At 41.3% G+C, this 17788-nt stretch overlaps 2 protein-coding genes across 2 annotated transcripts; both read right to left on the reverse strand.

Annotated features, from left to right (window-relative positions):
• Nucleotides 1–12045, reverse strand: MONOS_2892 (uncharacterized protein; the record flags this gene model as incomplete). The annotated part of the gene is made up of 3 exons (XM_067872846.1): nt 1–11257; nt 11438–11578; nt 11687–12045. The coding sequence occupies 3 exons, from the start codon at nt 12043–12045 to the stop codon at nt 1–3; spliced, it is 11757 nt and encodes a 3918-aa protein (XP_067725929.1).
• Nucleotides 12046–13606: 1561 nt separating this feature from the next.
• Nucleotides 13607–17600, reverse strand: MONOS_2893 (beta-glucosidase). The gene has a single exon (XM_067872847.1). The coding sequence runs from the start codon at nt 16712–16714 to the stop codon at nt 14171–14173; it is 2544 nt and encodes an 847-aa protein (XP_067725930.1). The 5' UTR covers nt 16715–17600; the 3' UTR covers nt 13607–14170.
• Between the last annotated feature and the right edge of the window lie 188 nt (nt 17601–17788).

A 17788-nucleotide genomic window follows, 5' to 3' on the forward strand; every position in this document is an offset into this window, starting at 1 on the left:
TCACACTGCCTCTTCATTCTGCCCCTTCTCTGCTGCGCCTCTTGCTTCTCTGTCGCTCCTTCTACCACTCCTTCTGCTGCTCATTCTGCTGCTCTCTCCAGAATTTGCCACAGACTTTGTTGCACTCTCGCCTTCTTCCCCCGACCCGCACAACTCGATTGCATCCGACATCGTCACCATCGCTGCCTTTCCCCCAAAGTGCCCAACAAACTCTCGCCGCAGCTCGCTCAACGTCGGCCGCTCTCCTGCTGCTCCCGACAGGCTCGCCCGAACAACATTCTCGTATGAGTTCCCTTCCAGCCTTCTCAGGTCAGGCCTCTCTCCATTCGCAATCTTATCTCCAGCAATCACAGCCTCATATTCGCCAAAGGGAATAGTCAATGTCAAGCACTCCCACAGCATCATCCCGATCGAGAACGCCACCGACTTCTCTGTTGCCTCCATCTTCTTGTTCATCTGCAATTCAGGCGCCTTCCACCTCAGACACTCCTTTTTGAAGTTATCTTCATCCTCAAACGCTGACGAAGGAGGAGGCGAGTCGGTGAATCTCTCGCTCAGCACCGAAATGTTGGAGGACGAAGAAACAATGGTCAATGAAGAGACGGATGATGAATCTGAGTCTGAGGAGCAGTCGGAGTGGAGGGCAATGCAGATGACCATGTGCTCGGAGAAGAGCACAATGTGCGGGCTCAGATTGGCCAAAGAGGGGAGGCCATCTTCCTCGTCCTCAAAGGCGTGGAGCGCCCCATTCGCCACCCAGAACAGGATCTGCGCAGCTGTCATCTCCCTCTCCTTCAACGTGCCTATCGCCATCTCCTTCTTCTCGTTCCTCCCATGCAGCAACATGAACAGCGAATCCCTCAGATCCACAATCAGCTTCTCATGAGGGGATGAGCATGCCATCGCATCCACCAAGTTCGACATGGATGAGGTGGTTGGACACAGATCCTCTCTACGAACAAATGTGGATTCTGTGTCTGATGTGTCTGTTGTTGAAGTGGATGAGATGGATGGCGAAGGTGTTCTCTTTCTTGATTCTTCCTCATCAACCTTCTCCAGCATCCATTGAGGAATCTTGTCTGAATCTCTCCCCAAAATATATTCAGTGGAGCCACTCTCAGATAGAAGATGCTCTGAAGACTCCGAGTGTTCCATATTCGTGTCAAATATTCTCTTCTTCATCCTCTCATCGTTCTTCTTCTCAGCTTCCCTCTCTGCTCTTCTCCACTGCTCCTCCGGTGACATCTCCATCGTCACCATCTCAAATGCCTTCGGATCCTTCTTTATTGTGTCATCAACAATCTCCTTGTATTTTTTCGCTTCTTCTTTTGCCCTTCTCCATCGAATAGTTGCCACGATCGATGCAACAAGAACAACCAAGAACAGCACAGCAAATATCACAATCACAATCAATGCCCACGATGATTTTCCTTCTTTCCCTCCTTCAGAAATTCTTTCATCATCTTTTTGTTTTGTTTCGCTTGCATTTTTCAGAATGAAAGAGTTGGTTGATGAAGGAGATTCTGCATTCCCAAACAAAACAGAAACACTCACTTCTATCTCATTCCCACAATTGCTGATGAGATCTTTTGCCACGCTCCCTTCTGCTTCTCTTTCTGACAAGAATCCACTTGTATCAAAATCATAATGTTCAATCTCTTTTTCTTCTCCCTTCCTCTTCACAACTGTGAATGACAGATTGCACGGAACAAGAAGCATTCCTTTGAATATCAGCTTCATTCTATCTGTTGCATCTTTTGCTTCAACGCTTTCCAGCACAGGAATAAAAAATGATGATGCTCTCTCAGAAACAATCCCTTCAAAACTGCACCCTTCATTCAACATCCATAACGATGAATTATCCTTCACCCCATCTCCTCCTTTCAAGCTCACCACATTCACAGTGCCACTGCCTGAACAAGCAACATTTCTACGCATCGATGGATATCCACTGACGAGTGGATTGTTTTCCGTGAATTCTCCCTTCTCAATTGTCATTGCTCCGTCGGAGACATACACTCCCCCTCGCGAAGAGTTGCATATTGTTGTGTCTTTTATCAAGGTTATGCACTTCCAAAACGCAAGCATCGATTCATTCCATTGGCAAATGCCCTCTAATTTTGGTAATTCATGAGATATCTCATCTCTTGCCCCAGCAAAAGTGCAACTCTCAAATTCGACACTTTTGCTGGATCGCACTTCGATTGAAGATCCTGTAACATCATCTATTGTGCATTCGTAAATCGAGCAGTTCACCATGCTTATTTTCGTTTTTTCGTTTTCAAGTTCAGCTAATGAAGCTCCAAACGATGGGCGAGTAATGTTCTGAAATACTGAAATACCCATTGACAGAATATTCCCCAAAGTGCTGCTGCTTGAACAGAAAACCGAGCCATCATCAATGCGCAGATCGTGAAGTGTTGCATCTTTCAGAACAATGTCCGAGCTGTCCAGAACAAAGAAGCATTTGCTTGCTTCAGCATCTATGATGTCAACTTCTTTCAGTTCCATTGTCGAATTGAACAGCTCAATCAGGCGTGTCCCTCTTATTTTCGTTATTGCAGACTTTGCCATTTTTATTGAACCTGCTGTGCATCGAAGAACGCAAGGTACTGTATGTGCTGTGCCCTCAGTCTTGCTTGAGCACACTTCGCACGACTCCATCGACAAAGCCGCATCTTCTACAAGAAATAGGATATCACAACCAGAAACAAGAGATCTTGCAAAGATAAATCCTATGTTCTCAACAATCACATTTCCGCCAATCCTGATTGCTGGATCTCCTTGCCGAGCCGTTCCTATCTCAATCCTTACACACGCAATGGATTGCGCCAAAGATTTCAGTATCATGTCTGACAGTTCCATCATCCCGTCTACCACGCTTTCCAGATCCACAAGTAATCTGCATTCGTAATCAGCAATAAGATGGCCCAGCCCATAATTCACACTTTTGCATGGGCGAGAAAAAGTGCCACATTGCCGCCCATTATTGCCGCACCTGCTTGCAGAAGAAGAGACAAATATTGTGCTTTGCAGCAGCGTTGATATGAAGTCAAACAGATCAATAGGCGCTTCATTTGCAATATCGATCCCGAAGATAGCATTGCTTCTGTTGTACTCGTTTTCCCTCAAATCCATCTTGAACTGAGTGTCGTTCACCTGCTTCGAGATCTCGATGCACTCCACAAATATGTCTCTTCCTTTCCATCCGCTGTTTCCGGAAAATTTGCACTTGTCAAAAATAAAGTTCAGCTCCCCAAACAGCTGTGATTTCACATAAATGCCTCCTCCTTTTCCAGTCTCGGGCGAGCATCCGCACTGAAACACATTTGACTGCTTCATCTCAAGCGATCCCCTTTCGTTCAACTCAAAGAATACAGCGCCTCCTTTCTCTGAGCTCAGAGCTTTACACCCATCAAAGCATGAGCTGTTGATCGCAAGAGTCGTTATGCTTCTTCCGCGGCAGCATATAATGCTCGGCCCGTTTTGATGAGCGGCACATAGTGCAAAATACGATTCGTCCAAAGAGATGTGTGTTTTCTTCTCTTCATTTTGACTGGCGGATTCTTCTATCTCCATCAGCACGCTCCCGCTTTCAATGCTGCACGAGTGCATTTGAAGGCTCTTTAGCGCACACTCGCATCCTGATGTTATCGTAAAGACAGAATATATCATATTCACGCTTTCTATTGAAAGGGAATGAACTTTCACCGAGCCCTGCTTTGCCGCAACAAATCCTTGCCTGTGATTTCCGTTTTCCTTTCTCGACTGCAACAAGCAATTGCTCAGCTCAAGTCTCCCCTTTGCATGATTTATCACTGCTTTTATCTCATTATCAAAGTCTTCCGTTAGCACAAATTTTATCAGCCCAAACTTCAATTCTCCTGAGTTCTCTATAAAAGTTTCGCCTTCTCTCGAACTCTTTTTGTCAAATATCAGAGAAGAATATTCCTTTTCCTCTGTATCGTCTGTACCAGAGGAAAACGCATAATTAGTCATGTTGTATGAATCATTGACTTCTGCCGAACCTTCAATGATTAATGCTTTTGAAACTACCTCTCCAGCACAGTGCGCGATTCCTTGCCATAACGACAAGCAAGGCTCCTCAGAGCTTCCACAGCGAGCAAAATCATGACCTTTATCAGATATATGAATTGTTGATGAACGGTAATCAACAAGAAACTTGAATAAATCGCATTCGTCGAACACCATGTCTTTCCCCACATACAGCTCGCCGTCTGCGCTGCTTGGCCCCCACAAAAAATCAAAGCTTGCATTGGTCACAGTTGCATTCAAGTCAGACGAGACAAGAAACATATTCTTCCCAACATTTGCGTTGTTTTCACTAAAATCGACGACATGCAAGCTAAATGGGGTTGATGATGCGCTTTCGTTACAATCCAAATACAAAAAACCCCCTCTTCCGCTTGCCATCGAGCAGCTGCAGTTTCTGCCTGTTGTGTTCGTCATGACAAATTCATCAAGCGCATCCAACATAACCATCTGAACTCCGCCAGCACCACACTTGGAAGAACTGACATTTTCATATAAACCTCCCTCAAAATAGGTATCTGCCAATAAGTTGAAAGGAGAAACCGCAAAAGCCATGTTAATGATTGTCGTATTGACGATCTCACTTTTTCCTGATCTTGTCTCAAGCACATGGTATCCAACTGATTCAGCACTTGCTGTCGAAAATGAGCACGCATCCATCGTTATTATCTCAGCTGGCGCCTCGCTGAGCAGAAGTGCATTAATATCATCTGAAATAATCGGAGGGATAACAAACTCTATCCTCCTGATGATCAGCGACAACTCGTTCAGAAGGACGCATTTCCTGCTGTTTGCTTCAACTCCATCCATTACAATTACCCTCGCAAGCTCAGCGATCGACGATTCCTGTTTCTCATGCTCCAAAACAAACGTTGAGAGGTTATGATAATCAGCCAAGCATGCCTCGTCTCTGATCTCCAAGACTTTCAAAAGAGAATCTCTTTCCATATTCTGCACGCCTCTCCAGAACGTGTGGCATGCCATCTCCTTCTTTCCACATCCCAGCACATCCAAACCTTCTGAAGACACACAGATTTCGCTCGAGCAATACTGCGTCAACAGCAAATCCAGATCCACCACTTTTCCGCGAAATAGGTCCGAATCTGTTCCGGCCATATCGGCTTTCCCATTTTCTCTGTCCCCAGCAATCGACACAAATCGGCTGGAAGCAATACTCTCGTTCAATGCTTTGCATTCAACAAATACATCTCGACCATACTTCCCGCTATTTCCGGCAAATGAAATGCTTTCCAGAGAAAAATTGCTGTTTGAGTTATTTCCCAAGCTTAATAGCAGGCCTCCTCCTTTTCCGCTGCTTTGATCCACACTGCACCCAGAAATCGATGTATTTCGCATTTTCAAGTATTCTTTGTTATCCAGCTTGCACAGCATAAACCCGCCTTCTCCATTCTCAGCCCCATTGCCGCAGCATCTGAAGGAACAATTCCCTGATATTTCTGTTGCATGAACCCTAGTTATGCTAATAAATGGCCCTTCAGATGATGAGCAGACAGCCACTTCAGAATATTCGACTTTCACATTCTTTGCATTGACTGCCTGTATCAATCCATGCTCCTGGCCATGTGCCGATACATCCAAAGCGGTCAAGTGAGAAACGATCAGCTCTCCACCATCTACCACAGCAATTCCTCCTTTTCCTGAAAAGACGATGTCTGGCACAGACACATTGTCGAAGCGGATGCTACTGCCACAGCCTTTGGCAATCCACATCGTTGTGCATGCCGACTCCTCGTTTGTGGTGCCTGCTGCCAGCTGGATTACACACTTCGTAATAAATATTTTTCCTGCACTCCCACTTATCACAGCATCAACAGAACTGGATGTTGGCAGCATTATGATCAGATTGGTGACAGTCATGCTTGTCGAAGAATCACAGCGAGTCTGAGTCAGACAGCCACCTGGCTCCACATAAAGAATCGATCTTTCTGCTTGGCTGCCTCTCAACGTCAGGGGAGCATTATCCCTTTCCATTTTCTTGCTGATCCTGCCTGAATCGTTGATGTGCAGAAACATTTTTGACTCGTCCATTTTTCTAAAGCCTTCATACAGATCGCCACATGGCTTTAGGTCGTCTCCACAATCGCTTTCATTGGACCCTCCTGCCATCACGAACACGATGTCAGTTTTGGGGGGAAATAGAAACCTCAAAATAGTTTCGCTGATCTGCGCCGAAACGTCGCTGTCTGCAGTCCATAGCGTGCTGCTATCCTGCCCTTCAACTGCAGATCCTTCCCAATGCGCTATATCGATCATGTTGCGGGGCGAAGGACACACCATGAACACATCTCTTCCCAGATATGCCTTGTTCTGCCCGAAGTTATCGTTCATCATGGAGTAGTGGGTATCCATGGCTCCCAGTTTCACATACAGCCCACCTCCCAGTCCTTCGACTGTTGGCACCTCGCACGAACTCACGGTGTTGTTGTCGAATATCAACTGCCCTCTTGATTCCACATTTGCATATATTGCTCCTCCTGTCAGTTCTGCAGCGCACTTGCATCTGTCAAATGTGTTGTTTCTAAAAGTGGCTGACCCGCCTTCATCGAAATTCCCGCTGAATGCTGCTCCTTTTCCTGTTCCGCGAGTGACTCCATTAAACAGTGTGTCTAATATTGTCACATCTGCCTTCCCGTTCGCCTCAATCATGCAGCAGCTCACTTCCTCTGCATTTCCAAATCCGCTCTTTTCAACTTTTAGGATGCACCCTGGTCCGACTTCTATCAGCCCTCTTGTGCCGCTTTTCTGCACTCCCTCCCAGTGCACATTGCTCAGTTGTGCCTCGGAGCTTCTTCCGATGCTCCGGACAGATATCAGATATTCAGATCCAAACAACATGTTGCTCACTTCGAAATCCATCACAACCAATTTTCCCCCTCCAACTGCAAACAGCCCGAACAATGGCTGCTGCCCTGCTTTTTTCATTTCAGCCGAGCAGCCGTTCACAATGCAAGTGGAGCTTGAGCATAAAAGGAGCACTTCTCTCGTCGACAGCGAAGGAGGAAGGAGAAAAGTGATGCTATTGAATGTGATCGCATTTCCGGTCTCAATCAAGCCGATTCCTTCTCCGCTTCCTCCAGAATTCACTGCGATCTTGTGTCTTTCTTCTGCTGTGTCGATGAACATTTCTTGTGTTTTGAGAGCAAGATGATCGCGAAATGCGAAGGATTCGAGAAGCCTGAGGATTGCTTTTCCTTCTTTGAATCTGTTCGCCACAGCATAAGGAATCGACGGACAGGGAAAGTCTATGTATCCACACACCCGACATTCCTCCGCAGAATCTCCGCCAATGAGCACAGGTTGTGGAGGATCTCGCAAAAACAGCACCAACGGAATAGCGGTTGAAGTGGCTTCATTCTCATAGCCGCAAAACTCGTCGAAGTCTGGTGTCTCCTCTATCTCAACATCTATCACAATGTTCATTGACTCCCTCGTGACTCTCTCACTTAGGTTGTCCGAGCTTACAAACATGTTCTTCCCTCTCCATGCATTGCATTCTGAAAATGATACAGTGGCGAGCCTGAAGGAAGATGCGCCCCAACACGAGACAAACAGTCCGCCCCCTAATCCCCTGCCACTCGCTGAGTCGCTTGGCACTGAGCATCTCCACAAAGAAGTATTGGTTATCCAAAGCCTCTGACGGTTTCCTTTTGCTGTCATGATCCCTCCTCCAACGCCGCTTCCAGCGCAAACGCTGCAACCGTCGAATGTGCAGTCTTCGATCTCAATTGCTGTTTCTTCTTCTTCTTCTCCATCCTCTTCTCCTTCTTTGACAGAAATGCAGGAAGAGTTTCCATCTGCGTGGAGCACGCTCCTGAATGTGCAGTTGATGAAAGAAGCTGCACTCAATGGACTTATCATGACAGCTGATTCTTTGCAAGTCAGATCGACGGCAGACGAGCTCGAGCCAAACACTACATCTTTCCCATCAAAGCTGCCATTAACTATTTCGAGCAAGAAGCATCCGAGTCTGTGTCCTTCACCTGCGCTGAATGTGCATTTGTCGATGTGCAGTATTTTACTCGAAGAGATGATGCATGCTCTGCTTCCTGTTTGCACAATTGGAAGGATGATTTGTAGATTTCGCACAGTCAGCTCAATTGACGAAGTGATAGCGGCATTTTCCTCTCCCCCAAGGGAATTGTTCACAGCCACAGCCGAATCTCCTGTGCTTCCAATCAATGAAAACTCCGATCCAGAAGATGCATTGCCATTGAGAAAGTTCAAATGCCAAGTGTGTGGAAAAGGGAGTGCAGACGCTGAGCTTGATGGATTGAGTTCGTGTAATGCCACTGCTGCGTTCAGATAAGACCTTGAGGAAACACAAAGCGAGAAGAGCGGAAGAGAGGATGTGGAAGAAAACTGTTTTGTGCGCCGAAGAAGTATCTCGTAATCAAGTGTCTTGCACGGTGCCTGCTCAAACCCGCAGGCACTAAAGTCGCTTCCACTCTCCTCATCCGCAAATCCACACCCGCTGAAGTTATCCCACAGATACACTACCAGAGGAATTGCATACTGCTCGTTTGTGGTGCTCCTCTCAAACCCGCTCAATCCCCTCATATCCCTCAAGTTCACTTCCATTTTCACTCTTTCAGGAGAAATAAGTCTCGACAAGTCCGCAGCAACAACAAACACATTATTGCCCCTTGCGGCAACACAGTTGTTGAACAGGGCAGATTCCAGCAATATATCTTCTGCATTGCCAATCATTTCAATGAATACCCCGCCTCCATTTCCCGACCCCTCCGCATCCCTTTCCTGGGCCTCGCATTTTCTCAGCTCCACAGCACACTCAGCATTCCCCAGCTGCATCGACGAGCCGCTCTCCAGCTTCACGCTCATCCCACCGCCATTCCCGTCGATGCTGGTGCAGTTCTCAAACACTCCTCCAACAACAATCAGCGTGCTTCCGCACTTCACAACCCCCTCGACGACGCATCCTCCGCTTCTTTCAAGTATCATGTTGCTGGCTGTGTTATTCGCAAGCTGCACAACTGCACTTCTGCTCGCATCAACCGCTCCGCTGTCGCTCATCTTTACAAAGTGGCAGCATAACGCTCCGTCTTGCCAAGCAAGTGTCGAATTCCTCAGTTCTACGCTGCTCCATGTTTTTGCCTCAATCAGTCCAGTCTCTGCTGTTGTGGTTGTGTTTGTGAGCGACAACTTGTCCAGTCTTGCACTGGCACACGTATTCTCGATTACAAACAGGCTGACTCCGCTCATGCGCAATCCCGCTGCATTGAATTGAATGCACTCCAATGCCCCGCCCTTCATGCAAATCAGCCCATAGCTCACAGCTTCTGTTTGCTGATCCATTTGTATCCCGCAAAGAGACAGCTTCAGTGTTCCGTTCAGCCCCTGGATCAGCACTGCGTTGCTTGACGAGTCCGAAGGCGACAATCTGCCGGGCACAGCAAACATCACGTTTGTAATGTCCGTATTGACTTTTACAGTAATCATAGCTTCTGCATTTGCAGCTCGTGATGCTCCAACTCTGATCTTTTCCTGTGCCGTACACCCTATGTCCCATGCTGGGCCAGTCATCTCCACTGCATCATTCCAGACAAATCCGCTGTTCAGCACGATTATTCTTTTTGTGTTTTCAAAGTGCAGCAGTCCTGTGTACTGAACTGAACAGCATGGATACTCTTTACTGCCACATCCTCTGAAGTCGCGGCTTTTTTCTCCCCCAACATACCCTTTTCCTCCAAATTCAATCAGGAAGGCTTTCAGCGGAACTGGCTCTGTGCCAAATCCGTCTTCGTATCCCATCAGATCGTCATCCTCCATGCTATCTGCACCAAAGGCAATCGAATTTCTGCTAATTACTGTGCTCAGACGCGGAGCGCTCACAAACATGTTTCTGCCTTTCCACCCATCGCACAACTGAAAGTCAACGTGCTGGAACTTGAATTTTGCATCTTCCCCAGAGACAGTTACATACAACCCTCCACCCCTGCAAGCAGGTCCTTCCTTGGGAACTGTGCATTGTGAGAACAGTGCCAGTGAACTCTTTCCAATTTCCATGGAGCTCCCTTCTCCAAGGCTTGCCCAGATCCCCCCTCCATCATTGCTGCTGCATCCGCAATTTTCCAGCGAAGTGTTGTCCAGATCCAGTGTGCATGCGCTCTGAAGCGAGTCATGAATTGCTGCTCCACTTCCTGAGCTTCTCACAATCTCTGAAAATGTCGCATTTGCGCACACTGTGGATCCTCCCTCCACTGAAATTGCAGCTGCATCCACAAATGAGAATCCCGCAATTTTGGTGCTTAACAGATTCAGTTTTCCAGTAGATGCAACAAGGATTAAGGGAGATTCGAACCTGGCAGAAGCTGCTGATTGTGCGCCTCCTGGTGCGATTATGCATTCCTCAAGAACAAAAACTCCTGATGAAGTGATCTGTGCAAGAGGGCATTCAGAGGATATCGACGGATCATGCACAAATGAAGAAGTTGTCCATCTCAACTCACCACCAGCCACACTTATCAACGGCTGTTGCAGTGGCAAAGGCGATGCAGTGATGTCTTTGCTGATGATAGTCAGCTCGTTTGAAACGCCCTTCACCAGCACTTTTATCCTCTCAACCACAAGCGGACATTCGCCCAGGCTTTCAGACTCCAGCTGCACAATAGGCTCGTCATCTGCTCCGATCCCCCACAGCGGCATTTCGAGCGCAACGGCAATTGTTTTGCACTTTCTTTCTGCCCAACCGCACATCCCTTCTCCGCTTCCACTGGCACTGCTCACATAAATCGGATAGTTCATGCGCCGCAGCCAGCCATCGCACTCGACATCAACCACCACCACTCTCCGTTCTTTGTTGGTGAATGTTCGGCAAGTCTCGAGCGATGTCTCATTGAACAATAACATCACATTGCTTGCAACATGAATATCGTGTCCTTCATCTGATTCGGAAGTGTTGTTTCGGAATAAACAAAAGAGGAGTTGACATAGAGATTTTTGATCATCTGCAGTGTGTATTGCTATTCCACCGCCAAATAACGCAGATGCGAGATTCGCAAATAAACAATCACATAAAGTAGTTTTACAGTTATTTCCTATATCAATTCCTCCACCACCTTCATCAGTTCCATTGGATCCACAATTTTGAAAATTGCATTGATCAATAATGTCACCTTCATTACTTGTATGATGATTGATTGCTCCTCCACCCATCACGTCTGAGCTATTTTCAAATAGACAACTATCAATAACCATTGAAACAACTTTATATATAATACAACATCCTCCAAAATACCCTGATTCACAAAAAGAGAAATTTGAACTTATGAGATTGACGGTTTGTTTTATTGCAGAATATATTGCTCCTCCACTTGAAGAACTTGAGCAATGCTTGAAGCTACACCTTTCAATGATCAGTGAATTATTTGCTGAATGAAAAATTGCTCCACCAGATCCTTGATGAGTTCTAGCCATGACAAAGTCCACATCACTGAATAAAGAAACATTTGAGGAAGATGTGTCGGTTCTTTCTGTGATTAGCTCTCTTTGCCGATTGCATTTGTGAAAAGAACAATTCAGAAAAGCAAAGCCTCCTTTCCTGCAGATGCTTTCAAAAAGGCTGCCATGCAGTGCATTTTCGACACATTCAAACATGGACAGTTCAGCCAGCATTGTGGATGCAGAACATGAAGCAGCATGCTTTTCATTTTGAGGACCAGCCGAAGGAGACAGCGAAATGTTGGAAAAGTGTGTATTACTGATGTGGAGGTGCTCCAGAGTGTTTGATGAAAAGAACGGCAAAGATTCTTCCAGTGAAAATGATGAAAACGATGATGAGGAAACAGACAGCATTGAATATGCAGTCTTTCTGCTCAGACTTTGCAAAGATGGATCGATCAGCGGCTGGATGGTGTGTCCTGGAGGGTGAAGCAGCATTGTCAGATTATTCAGAATCAGCACTGTGGAGCGAATGCTGATGAAGCTGCTCTGTTGTGGATTTTCCACGCTCATGATGCAGGAATGAAACCTGATTTCTGGTGAATCACGTGATGAAAGAAAGCTTCTATTGGTAATGTGAATGATAGTAATCGCATTAAAACTCATTGAACTGTTATATGAAACAACATGAATCGCAGTTTGAGTTTCTAAAATATAATGCAAATTAAAATTCTATAAAAAATATCAAAACAAACCTTGAAACAATTGTAAAAAGTGTATTGTATTTTCGCATTCAAATTCACAGCGGATTGTTTGATCGCTGAAATTCACTTTTTCTTCCTTCCAATTCAAATTAGATTCGCATTCACAATAAATGTTCTTTTCCAGAATAACAGCAATAGTTATTATCAGCATTCAAGGGTGATCTAAATCTAACATTAAAAAAAAAATATATTTTCAGGAAAAATTGGAAATAAAATATTAAAAATGAATAATCAAAAATAAATAGGGTGATTTATAAACCCGAACATTTTTATAAACCCGGTTATTTTTTTTGTTCATTGAAACAGAATAAATACAACATAAAAATATAAAAAGCATACATTTATTTATTTATTTAACAATTTTATGGCAGTACAAAAATTTTTTTGTTTCAATTTTTGTTTTTGATGAAGATCAATGGAATTTTTAATTTATTTTTGATCATTTGTTTTGCTCATTTTTAACCAACTCTCTTTTTCTGTCAATTTTTAGGTATAATGTCATAAAACATACATAATGAAGTTTTTTTATTCGAAATGTTTTATCTTTTTATCTATTTTTTCTGTTGTTTTTTTCATTTCATCATTTTTGACAAAAAATATGAAAAAATGAAAATTATAAGTTGTACAATATTTTTAGCATATTAAAAATGATGCTCATGAAAAGAAAAAGGAATGCATAAAGTATTTACCGTGTTAATATTTTGTGAAATGTTGTTGCATTCATTACACATATCAAATATTGAAAATGATAAAAATGTTCATTTTTCGTTCAATTTAATTTAAAATGACTAATTATTAAGATTACAAATGCATTATTATCTTTTTTACACGATATAGTTATGTATAATCCTTTAAATAAAATATCAGCTCGGTAATTTTCATTTTTTCATATTTTTTGTCAAAAATGATGAAATGAAAAAAACAACAGAAAAAATAGATAAAAAGATAAAACATTTCGAATAAAAAAACTTCATTATGTATGTTTTATGACATTATACCTAAAAATTGACAGAAAAAGAGAGTTGGTTAAAAATGAGCAAAACAAATGATCAAAAATAAATTAAAAATTCCATTGATCTTCATCAAAAACAAAAATTGAAACAAAAAAATTTTTGTACTGCCATAAAATTGTTAAATAAATAAATAAATGTATGCTTTTTATATTTTTATGTTGTATTTATTCTGTTTCAATGAACAAAAAAAATAACCGGGTTTATAAAAATGTTCGGGTTTATAAATCACCCTAAATAAATAAATAAAAAATAGAATTTTTTTTAAAATGATAACAATAATATAAAAAGAAACTGCTTAAAAATGAACATCAACAAACCACCTGCGATTGAACGATGAGTGCCAAGGAAAGATGATTCACAGAATATCAAGTCTTTGCGATGATCAAATGAGAATCCCATTTCCACAAACATTTTTGCCACACTCCTGATTTTTGATAAAGTCAGACTTCAAAAAACAAAAGTTCAATCAAAAAGATTAATGATAACAACATAATAGAAGTTGTCAAAGCTTTGATGAATCAAAAGTGTTATCAGGAACAAATTTTCAACTTCAAAAATTAGCTGCTGTTTTTAAACAACTTCATATCCTTCAAACAACGGAAGACGAGTTTTATGTTAGTCTTACCAACAATAGGCTTATTCATCACAATCAAACAATATCAGGAAGAAAAAAACAAAATGACAGTTATTGCAGTTAAACTCTTATAAAAATAGGTCAAGAAAAATTCAAAATGAAAATTAAAATGAACTATATTCAAAATGAAATGAAATAAAATAAAATAAAATAAAATAAAATAAAACATATTTGAAAAGATAAAAATAATATCATTTAATGCAATTGATAAACAAGCACCAACACACATAAATAATACTTGGCAAGTGCTCAAATAAATCAAATCTATATTATTTCATAACGAATAACTACAACAGATAAAATAATTCTTTTTTAACAGTCACACTATCCCCTCCGATGTATATTTCAAACTTTCCTGGCTCCGAAACATAGTCTAATTCCGAATTATAGAATTTCAGCGTATCTTCAGAAATTTCAAATGAAATGCTGCGTTTTTCACCAGGTTTCAGTTCTATTTTCTCAAATCCTTTAAGCTCCTTCAAGGGACGGCTTATACTTCCCACCAAGTCTCGAATATACAACTGTATAACTTCTTTTCCTGTTATGTTTCCTTTGTTTTCAACTGTAACAGTCGCTGTCAATGAAGTTCCAGCATTTCTCTTTTCTTCCTCATTCAAGAAGACATCTGTTCCATTTTCATTAATGTTTGTTCCAGCCTTCCTCAGAAGAAAATGAGAAGACAATTTAATTTCCGAGTACTCAAAAGTTGTGTAAGATAGTCCATAACCAAACGGAAACAAAGGATCGTTGGGCGAATCCAAGTAAGCAGAAGTGAATTTCGCAAACTTCGGCTGAGTAGCAGGCCTTCCTGTGTTTTTGTGTGCATAATATATTGGTATTTGACCAACAGACCGAGGAAAAGACATTGTGAGCTTCCCGCTTGGAGAAGTTACCCCAAAAAGAACATCACAAATTGCATGGCCGGATTCTGTTCCACCAAACCACGCATAAAGAATTGAGCTCAGATGTTCGCTTTCCCATTCTAAAGTTAGTGGCCTTCCTGCAAACAAAACAAGAACCATGGGCTTTTTGAGCGTTAATAGTGATTCAATTGTATCTCGCTGTATTTGTGGTATTGAGATATCTGTTCTTGACGAGCATTCCCCAGACATCTCAGCAGATTCTCCGAACGCCCCTATAATTACATCTACATCTTTATCAGATGCTATTTTCATTGCCTCCTCCAGGATAACCTCTTTTGGCCTTTGATCTCGAAACAGAATTTTTCCGAATTGAGTATATTTCTCTTCCATCTCCTCCGATGCGTCAATATTGCACCCTCTTGCATATGCAACCTTGCTGTTTGCATCAATGGAAAGGCCATCTTCATTGAAGACAGACTTCAGACCTTCCAAAAGAGTCACCATTTTTTCTTGCTCCGCTGTCGGGCACCAAGTTCCTCCCATATTCAACTTTGCATCCGCCATTGGTCCAATAACGGCAATTTTTCTGATTTTCTCCTTTTGGAGAGGGAGTATGGGTCTTTGAGTAGATTCTTGAAGTTCTTCTTGCTTTTTCGTATATGTGATTTCTGATTTAAAATCTATTTTCTTTCTATTGTGAAAATCTGATGAACCATCTCGAATTTCAAATGAAATGTTATCCTCGCTATTCATCCATTTGCTGTTATCCCAGCTGATGGGCTCATTCTTCAAAAGCACGATCGATTCTGCTGCAACTTCTCGTGCAAACTTTCGATGCTCTTTTGTGAAAACATCCTTTGCATATCGACTTTCATCGCAGTATTTGAAAGGATCTTCAAACAATCCCAATTTTTTCTTTGCTTCAAGTACCCTTTTCGCAGCTGTTCGTATAGCTTCTTTTGCGACTTTCCCTTCTTCTACAGATTTCCTCAGAGTTGTTACAAACGACTTGCTGCACATGTCCATATCAACACCTGAATTCAAGGATTTGATGCCCACTTCTTGCAGATCTCCCATTCCATGCGCTATCATTTCGTAGATCCCTGTGTAATCAGAAACAACAAAGCCTTGGAATCCCCATTTTTGCCTCAGAACGTCGGTTAATAAATATTTGTTGCAATGGCAGGGAACTTCATCCACCGTATTAAAAGCTGCCATAACAGTCTGAACTCCAGCATCAATAGCTGCTTTGTATGGAGGGAAATATTCATTAAACATCTTTATGCGACTCATGTCTACAGTGTTATAATCTCTTCCGGCCTCTGCTGCTCCATAAAGTGCAAAATGCTTGACGCATGCCAATAATGTATCTTTTCCTTTGAGCCCTTCTTTATCATCATTATCTTGATAGCTTTCAACCATTGCTTCCGCAATTCGTGAACCAAGGTATGGATCTTCTCCGGATCCTTCGGCAATTCTTCCCCATCTTGGATCTCTTCCTATATCAACCATTGGACTGTAATTCCATGACACTCCATCTGCAGTAGCTTCAACTGCAGAAATTCGAGCCACTTTTCTGATAACCTCCGTGTTCCAAGTGCAAGACATTGCCAATGGAATTGGAAAAATCGTGCGGTATCCGTGGATGACATCAAGACCAAAAAGAAGAGGAATCTTCATTCTTGATTGTGTAACTGCCAATTTCTGCATTGCTTTTATTTTAGAGACTCCAACAATGTTTAAAAAAGCGCCTACTTTGCCTTCTTGAACATCTGCATTCACTTGCAGGAGATTTCCTGGCCCTGTAACGACATCGTTTCCTGGGACAAGATTAAGCTGTCCAATCATTTCATCCAATGTCATTTCATCCAAAAGTTTATCTATATCAACTTCTTCATTATGGCAACCTTGTAAAGCCGATGAATTGCATGTATTTTTGAAAAAAAGGAACAAAAATACAATTATCATCAATCAGAAATATTATATGATGGTTATGAAATAATCCCAATCGAAAAATCCAATTGTGAAAAGTCAGAATATAAAGGCAACCAAAACATTTTGTTGCTATTTCGCATTTTTTGTAACAAATATTTGGCAATAACTTTTTTCAGGAATTTTTATTTTTGTTTTTAAAGAATCAATACAAAGATTAAAATCAAATTTCTGCAGCATATGATCACAAAGATAAAATTTTCAGTGAAACGTTCCAAAAAACAATTTTTCAATCGATTTCATATTTTTATTTTTACCGACAATGCGAAATATTCTATTTATCCAAAGATAGTTATTGGATTTATTTTGTTGCAAATTCCAACAAAAGAACACTTCAATTTTCAGAAAAATACCTTTTTAATATTTGCTGACTGGCATAACGGACAAGTGGGAAAAAAATTAAAAATCAAGCGTCTCTAAAAATACTATTCAATAAAAATGAAGATGTACAAAAATAATAACAAAAAAAGGCTTCTTCAGATGAGAAATACATCAAAATAATATAAAATTATGAAAAATAATGTGGAAAATAATATAAAAGAAAAGACTAATAATAATACATAAAATAAAATAATAATAATAATAATAATAAATCAATTTAAAAAAATAAAAAAATAAGACAATGTGAAACGTTGAAATAAATTTATGAATAAAAAATAAAATGAATTAAAAGAAAATAAATTGCCAAATTCAACTACAATTCAAAAAACGGACTGCAAGTCATATTGGCTTAACAACAAGAATAAACAAAGTAATAAAAGAAAAAAGAAAAGAAAAAAAGAAAAAGAAAAGAAAGGAAAAGAAAGGAAAAGAAAAGAAAAGAAAGGAAAAGAAAAGAAAGGAAAAGAAAAAAAAAAAAAAAAGAAAAGAAAGGAAAAGAAAAGAAAAGAAAAAAAAAAGAAAAGAAAAGAAAAGAAAAGAAAAGAAAAGAAAAGAAAAGAAAAGAAAAAAAAGGAAAAGAAAGAAAAAAAAGAAAGAAGAAAAAAGAAAAGAAAAAATGTTTGTGCATCACGTAACAAGAAAAGAAGAATTGTTCTAATGTATTTTTGA

This window comes from Monocercomonoides exilis (assembly GCF_001643675.1).
Source record: "Monocercomonoides exilis strain PA203 chromosome Unknown scaffold27-1312184, whole genome shotgun sequence".
Taxonomy (NCBI): Eukaryota; Preaxostyla; order Oxymonadida; family Polymastigidae; genus Monocercomonoides; species Monocercomonoides exilis.

Coding starts and splice junctions, on each gene's coding strand:
- MONOS_2893 (XM_067872847.1), bottom strand. CDS start 16,714: ATGATAATTGTATTTTTGTTCCTTTTTTTCAAAAATACATGCAATTCA.